The following is a 12,983-nucleotide window of genomic DNA, read 5'->3' as shown; positions in this document are numbered from 1 at the left end:
GATTGTTCCTGGCATGATAGGTGGAGGCCAGAGATGTTTCTAAGTATCCTCCCAAGCACTAGATAAGTTCCCCACAACAAAGAATTATCTGACCAAATGTCAGTAGTGTGGAAGTTGAGAAACTCTTTATACTAATCCTCTTAGTTTCTTTTAGTTATTATGTATTGGTTTACTATACACAATGGGAAAGTTATTTCATAACTTTTTCTTTCTCCCCTTCTCACTCCTACAGTGGAATTTTAATTACCAAAATTTCTTAATATTTGGACTTTTACATGAGCTTAAGCTTCTACTATCTTGATTTGTGAGCTGCAAGCTGTAACCTTTAACTCCCAGCCAATTGGCAAGCTTTATTTACATTTCATTTTCTTTTCTCTTCCTATTTTGCATCCACTATATTAATTATACATTATTAGAACATGTAACGTTTATGTACTACTCAATTACTCTTTCTTTTAGTGCTTGGGATTCTCTCTCTCCCTTGCCCTCTGCCCCTCCCCTGCTTGTGCTCTCTCTCTCTCTCCCTCTCTCCAAATAAATAAATAAATAAATAAACTTTAGGGGTGCCTGGGTGGCTCAGTCGGTTAAGCATCCGACTTCGGCTCAGGTCATGATCTTGCGGTCCATGAGTTCGAGCCCCGCGTCGGGCTCTGTGCTGACAGCCTGGAGCCTGGAGCCTGCTTCAGATTCTGTGTCCGCCCCTCCCCCTCAGTGCCCCTCCCTTAACTGTGCTCTCCATCTCTCTTAAAAATAAATGCATAAACATTAAAAAAAATTAAAAACCATGTTTCCTTTTAAAAAATAAAGATATGATATTTAAAAAATGTAAAATGTTATTCATAATTTTTTATGTTGAATCATAGTGTTTTGGATCTAGTGGATTTAAACAAAGTATATCATGAAAACTTCCCTTCTGCTTTTTTAAATGCAGCTGCTATAAAGTTTAGCATAATGCACATATCGCCCACCTCCTATTTCTGTTGGTTTAAAGGGTCATGGTATTGTATTTGTACCTCTTAGTGAATTTACTGTTTTCTATTTATCCCCGACTGAATGACTTCAGCATGTGAAGGCATTCCCGGTTTCACCAGCTGCCCTCTGACGCCTCCATGGAGGCTAGGGTCTGCTGCTTTGGGGCGCGACTGCCTGCTGTTCCACAGTTTCCACACCACACCTGCTGATCCTGGGTCAGTCCTGATGCTGCAAGACTCCTGGGGATTCCCTGTCGCCCACTTTTGATGAGGACGTTGTCTGTGGGTTTTCCCCTTTCCCATATCTGGTTGGTCTGTCTGCTTTCAGGAGGAGTACTGGGGAGTTTCAGAAACTCCACCATGATCCAGCTCGTCCACAAGTCCTAATTCTCTTTTAATACAAATGTGTTCCCCTGTTAGGATAACTCTGATTTACTTCCAGTAATCTTAATTTTGTCATCTGAAGTTTGAAAAATCATGCTGTGAAATGACCAGAGATTTTTGCCTAGTTGCATACATTAAAAATTATAAAGAACCTTTGTGTTTTGTCGAACTAGTGATGGGTCCGGACGTTGGGAGAGACCCAGTTTTTAGTATCATTTTTTCCCCTGTTTTGCTCAGATCATGTAATAAATTACTCAGTTTTAATGTAACAGTTAACATTTTCTGAATGAGGGATGTGATACCTATTTCTGTAACTTTAAAAGATACTTTTTTCAGATTATAAAAATAATGCATACTTACTATAGACAATTTGGAAAATGTAGAAACCTGTAAAGACAGACTTAGAACTTACACAGAATCCTAACATCTAGAGATCATTAGTAACATGATAGCATATTACTTCCCAGGTTTTTACTTTTTTTCACAAGTATAATTGGACCACAGACACACCAAGAGTACATTTGGCTGAGGGACAACTGAATGAGTCTTAATATTAGTATGTGGCTGAATATCATGATCACAGAATGAAGTTCTGGGATATAAGAATGAAACTAAAATGCAGAACTCTGTTAAAATTATATTGTTCCAAAGGTTAGTAACAGATACTGTTATAAAGATTAGTAACAGACTTACTGTGTTTGGCATTGTAGCGCCAGAACAATAATTTCTACCGTGTTTGGCATTGTAGTGCCAGAACAATAATTTCCTAATCCTGTGGGTACTAGCTTGCTCTTGAGGTCTCTGTAGTGTATGTTTACACAACCGAATTAGGTGTGTGTTTCCAGCTGGGTTCAGTGACTCTGCGACATCTTGGTAGTGCCTCGTTTTTCTTGAATACTTCTTTTTATGTCCCCTGTTCTCTGTTACGTGTTCTTTTCTTCCTTATGAAATCCTGGAATGCCAAATTAATGTTGTTCCATAATCCATCTCCAGGAGGTAGAATGAATTCCCAAATGAGACTTGTTTTGTGACAGATTCGTGACCTACATGGAATTAAATAACTAAAAACTAAAACAAGTCTTGACCATCATTTCTTTAGTGTAATGAATACTATGATACCAAACTTAATTATGATGTAATCCAGTCCCCATTATTCTGCTTGTATTGTTATTACATTTTTTGTAAATAATTGTTGTCCTAAAAAGTACACGCTCATGTCCCTAAAATTACGTAGCTAATATGCTCTCTTGTTCTTGTGTTGACTGTTAGTCTATTTTCTACTTCACATTTGAGATTTCTCAATGGCTTTTATTCAATAATCGGTAACTTCCAAAATCATCATTAAAGCTGTATTTTACTCTTAGAATAATTAACATACATTTATACTTGGACTGACTTTTCTCAAATAATGGACTAAGGGAGGGGTCCGTTACTCTGGAGATGGGTTTCTCAACCTGTGAACTTTTGAGATTTCCACCGGATAATTCTTTGTTGTGGGGACCTGCCCTTGCATTATAGGATGTTTAGCAGTACCTCTGGCCTTTACCCGCTAGATGCCAGTAGCAAATCCTGCCCGCCTCTGCCTTCTCCACCAGGCAAAACCGCCCGGGCTCAGAACCACCACTGCTCTGGGAGAATGATTTGTAGTTTAACCGAGGTAGTTTTTTCTTTTTATTCAAGAACGAACTCTCTGGACTTTTGTTGTGTTTGATTTTTTGTTTTTGCCTGGGAATAAATACCGAGCTGTCTTTCTCTTTGTCTACTCAGGGGTAGAAGTAGGGGAGGAGGTGCTACTTTATAAAATGGATTCATTAGTCTTATTTTTGACTTCCTTCTTACTCCTTCCTTTCTACTCTTCCGAGCTCTCTACTTCCCCTGGGAATCTGAATTCTGTCTCCAGCTCATTCATCTCTTGGAGTGTCCTAGGCTGTGGCCTCCTCTGCTGCTTCCATCTGTCTATGTGCTTCCATCCATTTTATGGTTTCTAGAAACAGAAATCTGTCACCCACTGATGATCTTCCTTCCCATTCTGCCTGTTGTTATAGGCTTATCGCATTTTTTTTTTTTTTTTTAACATTTTAATTTATTTTTGGGACAGAGAGAGACAGAGCATGAACGGGCGAGGGGCAGAGAGAGAGGGAGACACAGCATCGGAAACAGGCTCCAGGCTCCGAGCCATCAGCCCAGAGCCCGACGCGGGGCTCGAGCCCACGGACCGCGAGATCGTGACCTGGCTGAAGTCGGACGCTTAACCGACTGCGCCACCCAGGCGCCCCTAGGCTTATCGCATTTTAAGGGCATCCTGAGACACAAGAATGGGAAGCAGACGCTTCCAGTTGGTGTGACCTCTATCCACAAGCTGCCCAGTGATTTAAAATAGAAAACACTTGTAAAGACGTGTTTTTTATTCACTCAACAAATAGATATAAGTGGCATGTGCTGCCTTTTCCCATTTCCTCCCACCCTTTTCTTTTCTAGAGCTCATTATCCTGGGACCCGAACGGTGAGGGATGCGAGGTTGACCAAGAAGAAGCTTTGGTCTTCTGAGGATTTTAGCACTTTAAATAACGATGTGGGTGCAGGCTGCTTGGGTCGCATATTGAATCAGAATTACATCAATGGCTACATGACTGCGTAAGTTATTGAAAACTTTTAAACGTTTTTATTTTGAAAAATTTCAAAAACACAATAGGTAGAAGGAAAGTACAGTGGGCTTCCTATTTCACAGCCTAGATTCAGTGGTTGTAAACAGCAGTTTCATCTATACCTACATGTACACCTAAGCTTGTGATTTTTTTTTTATATTTAAATATTGTCAATATGTATCCGATAAAGTCAGACTTACTGAGATGTGATTGACAGTAAGATTCACGCAGTTCTATGGTTTTTGACAAGCCACGTATACATTTTAATGAACAATTATAAACTGCATATGTCATCACCCTTCACCCCTAAATATTTTAGCATGTGGCAATACCTGGGTCCAGAGCTTCCCTGAAATCCACAGAGTCACACTTTCAGGGTTCAGTACCAGCCACTGATCGACATCTGAAGGAATGGGCAAGCTTCCATCGGCACTTGCAGACGGGACGGAGTCCTAGTAGCGCTAGAGCTGAGACCTTGTTCCGTACGCTTCGGATGCATTAGTAGAGTGACTCCTCACAACGATCACGTGGGCTAGGCACACTTACTATCCTCATCTTACACATGAGGAAACTGAGGTCCAAAGAGGGTGAGTGGTGGCACCATGGTTTGAACTCAGGCAGTCCGACTCTAAGCATTCTCAATCGTAATTGACTCAGCTTGAAACTGAGGCATTAAGAAGGCTGACTGTCAAAAGGAAAACAGGTATGGACAAAGCCTTTATTTGTATTTGACTCAAATTTGTGACATGTCTCGTGCTGATAAGGTGTGATTCATCTTCTGGCTGCACGACTGTTCAGTAAGAATCATACACCCAAAATACACTTATGTTGTTTAATGATGTGATTCACCGTGAAAAATACCTAGATGGATCCAACACTGGATTTTTCACAATGTGAATGAATTTAGGTGACTTCTGTTTTCTTATTTTGGGTGGTCATTTTTTGGTTCTTTACATATATTTATATAAATTCTGATAAGGTGTTTTTACTACAGTCTTCTAGACCTTTACATTTTGATCACAAGCTCTTTTGGTATTTCTCTTTTATCAAACAAACTTTTCAGCACAATTGCTTGGAATTTGGTGGCGAGTTACTATGAACAGTTGCCTTATGGACGATGTGGGTTGATGACTGCTCAGGAGCCGTGGAGCGGGCACTATGCTGTAGAACCCCCCATCTGGGTCACAGGTATGGTTCAGATTCCATTTCTTCCTTCCCACATTTCTCTCTAGGAGACAAAGCAGGAGACGAGAGTACATAAACTGTGTATGGGGGCATGAAATTTTGCTCAGTACATTTTCAGGGCCAGATTTGGAGGTACCCAGTAAATACATATTGTGCAAATAAAACTTGCTTGAAACCATAAAGCTGATTAGTTTTTGAAATGCACTATTAATGTTTTAACCTTATTTTTTGTAGTTGTATTACGATGGGTTAAATAGAGGTGAACAAAAGTTCAGAAAGGATAACTTTATGTTACTCTTGGAAAAAAAGACTTAATCAGTATTCTCAAATTGACAGTGTGGTTCATTTATTATTACCAGTAACTCTAACTACAGTTATTCTTACTACAATTGTACCATTTAACTGGACTAATTAGTCAAAAGTTGAAACGTGAGATTGGCAAGTATTTTCATCTAAAATAGTAAATAGCTTGTTAGATTCAATCAGACTCAAGTCAGTAGACAGCTTTATTTATTTATTCATTTATTTTTATTTAATTAAAAATTTTTTTTAAATGTTTATTTTTGAGAGACAGAGACACACAGCATGAGTGGGGGAGGGGCAGAGAGAGAGGGGGACACAGAATCAGAAGCAGGCTCCAGGCTCTGAGCTTTCAACACGGAGCCCAAAGCTGGGCTCAAACTCTCAAACTGCAAGATCGTGACCTGAGCCAAAGTCAGAGGCTTAACCGACTCAGCCACCCAGGTGCCCCTATTCTTTATTTTTTTAAAGAAACCCTTTTATCACTGTTTGTGTCTTACTGGGTCTTTTTCTGCTTTACTGTAGCCCATACCACTCAGTTTACTCAGCCAGGTTGGTATTACCTGAAGACAGTTGGTCACTTAGAGAAAGGAGGAAGCTACGTGGCTCTGACTGATGGCTTAGGTAACCTCACCATCATCGTTGAAACTATGGTAATTCTTTGTTGTTTTTATGAGATTAACTGTCTTCGTATTGGAAAAAACAGTATAAAACACAACTAAACACCTTTAAAAACAAAAAACAAAAACCCAGCTTTACCGAAGTGTAATTCATATGTGATAAACAGCATGTAGGTGAAGAAGAAACTTCTTCCTATACCGTCTTAGGTTCAGAAGCTGGGACCCCAAAAATTAAACTGATGAACCCCCACAGAGTAACAAGAGGAAAGAAAACAGTTTATTTGTGCATGCACCTTGCATACGTGTGCGGGATACTCTGATGAGTAACTAGGAGGGGTGGTCAGAGTTTGGGCTTGTGTTCCTAGATTAGTAAGTAATGGATAGGGGACGAAAGGACACTTAATGGAAAATAAGTGCGTTTTTGGAAAGATAAATGGGTTTTCTGGAGAGCAAGCAGGAATGACTGTGGTACTGTTTGTCTGTACCAGACCGCGGCCTTCCCCCTGCCTTTAGGGCTGTAAAAGTCCTCTATGGAAGGGACTTGGGGTAGGTTTTATTCCCATTCCTCCTCTTTGGGAGTAGATCCACTCTGAAGAGGAATTTTTGGCAGCCTTATTTCCCAGAGGAAAATAAGCTTTAGTAAGAGCTTTGCTTTTAGTAAGCTAAGGGAAGCTCAGAGAAGACTTTTTTCTGGCATCTTTTGAATCTCAAATACTTTCAACTTTAAATAATCTGTATACCACAGTGGCATAGTTTATGGTGGCATAATCTGATCCCCTTCAAACACATACTTAAAATGCACAGTTTTACAAGTTTTGATATGTAAATGACCAGTAAGCCATTGTCACAATCAAGATAGAGAACGTGTCCATCAGCGCCCCAAAAGAATACCCGTATCACTTTATAAATATTCCCTCTGTCCTGCGACTTCCCTGATCATTGCTTTTTGTCACTATGGATTAGTTTGCATTTTCTAGAGTCGTGTGTCAGTGCAATCATGCAGAATGTACTGTTTTTTGTCTTGCTGCTTTCACTCAGCATAATTCTTTTGAGATTCATCCATGTTGTGTGATACCTATTGCTAAGTAGTATTCCGTTGTAAGGACATACGGTAGTTTGCTTATCTATTTACTTGATGATGTTTGGCTCGTTTCTACTTTCTGGCTATTACACATAAAGCTGTGAACATTTGTGCACAAGTTTTAAATGGACCTAGAGTTTTTGGGGGTAAATACATAGGAATGGAGTGGCTGGGTAATAGGAGATGTTTCTGTTTAGCTTTATATAGGAAGCTGCCAAACTGTTCTCCAGAGTGATTGTACTGTTTTAAATTTCCATCAGCGTAATGGGAGTCCCAGTTTTTCTTTATCTTTGGGAATGCTTGCTGTGATCAGCTTTAAAAATGTTAGCTCTTAATAGGTATGATGTACTATTTCATTTTGGTTTTAATTTGCATTCCCCTAATGACTGATGATGTGGATGGAGGCTTTCCTGTGCTTGTGCTTCATGTATCTTCTTTTCTTTTGCCATTTTTGTTTCTTTCTTATGGTTGAATTATATCCTTTACATATTTTGGATACAAGTCCTTTACAGATATGTGCTTTGTAAAGATATTTTCCCAGTCTATAGTTTTTCTTTTCATTTTGTTAACAGTGTCTTTGGAAGAGCAGCAGTTTTTAATTTTTATGGAGTCTGATTTATCCATTTGTACTTTTGTGGAACATGCTTCTCGTGTGGAGCTAAGAAGGTTTGCATACAGGTGCACATCTGTTCTAGTACCATTTGCTGAAAAGTCTGTTCTTTTCCCCACTGCATTGCCTTTTCACCTTTGAAAAAAAGTCAGTTGTTCATGTATAGGTGGAATTATTTCTGGACTCTATTCTGTTTCTTTGACCTAGCTATGTATCTTTACACTAGTACCGTGGTTACTCGTGTGTGTGTGTGTGTGTGTGTGTGTGTGTGTGTGTGTGTGTGTACAAACAATTCCTAGTAGCAGGTAGTCTCAGCCCTTCAAATTTGTTCTTTTTCAAAGTTGTTTTGTCTATTCTCGGTCGTTTGCATTTCCCTGAGAATTTTAGAATCAGCATGTCAGTTTCTACCAAAAAAAAAAACCAAACAATACCCCCCAAAAACCCAAAAACCAAAAACCACATACAAAAAACAAACAAACAAACAAACAAACAAAAAAACCCTGCTCAGATTTTGATGGGGATTGTCTTGAATCTTCAGATCAGTTTGAGGAGAATTGATATATTTTTTTTCAATATATGAAATTTATTGTCAAATTGGTTTCCATACAACACCCAGTGCTCATCCCAAAAGGTGCCCTCCTCAATACCCATCACCCACCCACCCCTCCCTCCCACCCCCTATCAACCCTCAGTTCTCAGTTTTTAAGAGTCTCTTATGCTTTGGCTCTCTCCCACTCTGACCTCTTTTTTTTTTCCCCTTCCCCTCCCCCATGGGTTTCTGTTAAGTTTCTCAGGATCCACATAAGAGTGAAAACATATGGTATCTGTCTTTCTCTGTATGGCTTATTTCACTTAGCATCACACTCTCCAGTTCCATCCACGTTGCTACAAAAGGCCATATTTCGTTCTTTCTCATTGCCATGTAGTACTCCATTGTGTATATAAACCACAATTTCTTTATCCGTTCATCAGTTGATGGACATTTAGGCTCTTTCCATCATTTGGCTATTGTTGAGAGTGCTGCTATAAACATTGGGGTACAAGTGCCCCTATGCATCAGTACTCCTGTATCCCTTGGGTAAATTCCTAGCAGTGCTATTGCTGGGTCATAGGGTAGGTCTATTTTTAATTTTCTGAGGAACCTCCACACTGCTTTCCAGAGTGGCTGCACCAGAGGAGAATTGATATTTGAACAACATCAAGTGTTCTAACCCTTTAACAAGACATATCCTCAATTTATTTAGGTTTTCTTTAATTTCTCCAAATAATACAGTTTTCAGTGTACAGGTATTTCATATCTTTTGTCAAATTTTGACTAAGTCACGTTTTCAATTCAATTGTAAATAGCAGTTTTTAACTTTTTAGTTCAATTAGTACCTAGTATAAAGTAATACAGTAGATTTTTGTATAAAGATATTGTTTTCTGCAACATCACTAAAGTCACCTATCGTTCCAGTAGCTTTTTTGTGGATTCCATTGGATTTTCTTTGTAAATGATCTACAAGTAGAAATAATTTTACATCTTCCTTTCCAATCTGGGTATCTTTTATTTCCTTTTCTTGTCTGATTGGACTGGCTAGAATCTCCAATACAGTGTTGAATGGAAATAGTGAGAGCATATATTCCTGGATCTCAGGAGGAAAGCACTGAGTATTTTACCAGTATGGTGTTTTTCATGGATAAACTTTATCAGGATAAAGTTCACTTTTATTTGTAACTTTTTTTGAAAAAAAAAATCAGGAGTAGATACTGGATTTTGTCAAGTAGTTTTTCTACATTTATGGAAAACATTGTTTTTCTTTTTTTTAATTTAGTAAAATAATTATATTAACTGATTATTTAATTGAAATTTGATTCACATACTATGAAACGCAGGCTTTAAGGTATAGAATTCAGTGGTTTTAGTACATTTACAGAGTTGTGCAACCATTACTGTTATCTAATTCTGCCACCCCAAAAAGTAACCTCATACCCATTTGCAGTCATCCTCCACTCCCTCCTCCCACGTCCCTTGGCAACCACTATTTTACTCTTTGTCTCGTGGGATTTGCCTGTTTTTGATATTTCATATGAGTGGGATTATATAATATATGATCTTTTGCGTTTGGCTTCCTTCACTTAGCTTAGTGTTTTTATGGTTCTATATCGGTACCTCAGTATAATTCATAATATTCCATCTTATGAATATGTCACATTTTGTTTATTCATTGATCAGTTGATGTATATTTGAGTTGTTTCCAATTTGTGGCTATTATGAATACTAAGATTAACATTCATGTGTATGTTTTTCTGTGGACATGTGTTTTCATTTCTCTTGAGCATGTATGTAGGAGTACGATTACTGGATGAAATGGTAACTGTGTTTAACGTTTTGAGGAACTGCCAAATTGATTTTCAGAGTTGCTGTACCATTTGACATTGCTACCAGCAGTAGGTGAGGCTTCCAGTTTCTCCGCATCCTCCCCAACAATTGTTATTGCTGGTCTCTTTGATTCTAGCCATGTTGGTGGTGTGAATTGGTCTTCATTTATGTTTTACTAGTGACTGATGACATTGGGTCACCTTTTATGTGTGTATTTGCCATCTGTATTTCTCCTTTGGAGAAATGCCCACACAGACCCTTTGCCCATTTTTAAATTGGGATGTTTGTCTTTTTGTTTTTGAAATATAAGAGTTATTCACATACCCTAGATAAAAGTCCCCTTATCAGATATGTGACTTGTAGATATTTTCTCCCATTCTGTGGGTTGTTTTCCACTTCCTTTTTAAAAATTTAAATTTAATTTTTAAGATTGTAGTGTAGGGGCGCCTGGGTGGCTCAGTCAGTTAAGCGTCCTACTTTGGCTCAGGTCAGGATCTCATGGTTCACAAGTTCCAGCCTTGCATCTGGCTCTGTGCTGACAGCTCGGAGTCTGGAGCCTGCTTCGGATTCTGTGTCTCCCTCTCTCTCTGCCCCTGCCCCACTCATGCTCGGTTTCTCTCTCTCTCCGTCTCAAAAATAAATAAAAACATGAAAAATTAAAAAAAAATTGTAGTGTAGTTGACATATTATATTAGTTGTTTTTCACTTTATTAATGGTGCCCTTTAAAATACAAGAATTTTAAATTTTGATGAAGCTGAATATATCCATTTTTCTTTTAGTTTTATGCTTTTGGTGTCCTATTTAAGAAATTATTGCTTAATCCAAGACATGATATTTATACCCATGCTTGCTTCTAAGAGTTTTATAGTTTTAGCTCTCACACTTAGGTCTTTGATCCATAATATTTTTTAAATAGACGGTTAGGTATGTATCTGTAACTTCATCTTTTGCAGGTGGGTGTCTAATTGTTCCTTCACCATTTGTTGACTGTTCATTCTCTATTGAATTGTCTTGGCTCCCTTGTTGAAAATCAGTTGGCAATAAATGTGAGGGTTTTTTCCTGGACTCTTAATTCTATTGCCTTGGCCTGTGTATCTATCCTATGGGAGCATTATGTTGTCTTAATTACTATAGCTCTATAGTATGTTTTTAAGTCAGGATACATGAGTCCTCCAGCTTTATTTTTCAACATTGCGTGGCTCTTCTGGGTTTCTTGCTTTTCCATAGAAGTTTTAGTATCAGCTTGTCAATTTTTGCAATGAAGCCAGTTTGGAGTTTGATAGGGATTACGTTTGACCTGTAGATCATTTGGGTAGTATTGCCACCATGACGATATCAAATCTTCCGGTGCATGAGTATGGGATATCTTTTCATTCATTGACATTTTTACTTCTTTTAATGATGTTTATAGGTTTCAGGGTATAAATCTTGTACTTCTTTTTGTTACAGTTATTATCTCTGAGTATTTTATTACTTTGGTAGAACTGTAAATGAATTGTGTTCTTCGTATCATTTTCAGAGTTTTTGTTGCTAGTGTATAGCAGTACAGTTGAGTTTTACCTATTGACCTTGTATCTCACAAGCTTTTATGCTTTTTCTTAGTTATAATAGTTTGTCTATATACAGAAGTACGTCATCTGCAAAGAGAGATAGTTTTGCTTCCTTCTTTTCATTCTAGATGCCTTTGATTTTTCCCCCTTGATTAATTGTCCTTTTGTAAATATTGAATAGAAATAGTGAGAATATGCATTCTTGTACTGTAGCTGATCTTAGGGGAAACACTTTCAGTCTTTCACCATTAAGGTGAAAGCGTAAGGTTAGCTGTGGTTTTTTGGTAAATATTTTGTATAAGGTTGAAGAACTTCCCTTCTATTGCTAGTTTGTTGAGTGCTTTTGTCATGAAAGGGCATTGAATTTTAGTAAATGTCTTCTGAGTCTATTGAGATGGTCATGTGTTTTTTGATTTTATTTTATTGATACAGTGCATTATGTTGATTTTTGTCTGCTATACTAGCTTTGCATTTCTGGGATAAACTCCACTTTGTCATCATGTATAATCCTTTTTATCTGTTGCTGAATTTGATTTGCTAATGTTTTGTTGAGGATTTTTTTGTGTCCAAATTCATTGGAAATACTGGTACATAGTTTTCTTATAATCTCTTTGTTTGGTTTTGATAGAATGGTAATACCCCATAGAGTGAGTTGGGAAATGTTCCTTCCTTTTATATTTTTAAAGGGAATTTGTGAAAGGTTGGTATTAATTCTTTAAACATGTGGTAGAATTCATCAGTGAAGCCCTCTGATTTTGGGATTTTCCTACAAGAATGTTTTGGTTTATGGACTCTATCTCTTCTTACAGGTCTGTTCAGATTTTGTGTTATTTTTGGAGTCAGCTTTGCTTAATTTGTGTTTAGAGAATTGGTCTATTTTATATATGTTACCTAATTTGTTTGCATATATTTGTTTATAGTATTCCCTTGTATATTACCTTTTTACTTTTGTGAGGTTGTTAAAAATGTTCCTCTTTCATTCCTGATTTTAGTAATATGTCTTCCTTTTTTTCTCTTGGTTCAAAAACCTAAAGGTTTGTCAATTTTGCTCATCTTTTCAAATAAACAACTTTTGTTTATGTTGATTTTTTTCTCTATTTTTCTCTTTATTTCAATAATTTCCACTCTAATCTTTATTCCTTTCCTTTTGTTAACTTTGAGTTTAGTTTGCTCTTTAAAAAAATATATTTTTAGTTTTCTTAAGGTAGAATATTAGGTTCTTTTTTTTTTTAAAGTGTATTTATTTATTTTGAGAGAGACAGAGACAATGTGAG

At 37.5% G+C, this 12,983-nt stretch overlaps 1 protein-coding gene across 4 annotated transcripts in view; it reads left to right on the top strand.

Moving 5' to 3' along the window:
• Positions 1-12,983, top strand: part of GALC (galactosylceramidase) — a 60,968-nt gene that overhangs the window by 23,092 nt on the left and 24,893 nt on the right. For all 4 annotated transcript variants that reach the window (XM_047862427.1, XM_047862429.1, XM_047862431.1 and 1 more), the window contains exons 8-10: positions 3,834-3,989; positions 5,064-5,188; positions 6,011-6,138. In XM_047862427.1, the coding sequence (XP_047718383.1) occupies positions 3,834-3,989; positions 5,064-5,188; positions 6,011-6,138 (409 nt within the window). The remainder of the gene's footprint in view (positions 1-3,833; positions 3,990-5,063; positions 5,189-6,010; positions 6,139-12,983) is intronic.

The sequence above is a fragment of the Prionailurus viverrinus genome, chromosome B3 (assembly GCF_022837055.1).
Source record: "Prionailurus viverrinus isolate Anna chromosome B3, UM_Priviv_1.0, whole genome shotgun sequence".
Lineage (NCBI taxonomy): Eukaryota > Metazoa > Chordata > Mammalia > Carnivora > Felidae > Prionailurus > Prionailurus viverrinus.
Note: the sequence above shows the minus strand (reverse complement) of the source record. Positions and strands in the feature narration are given on the sequence as shown.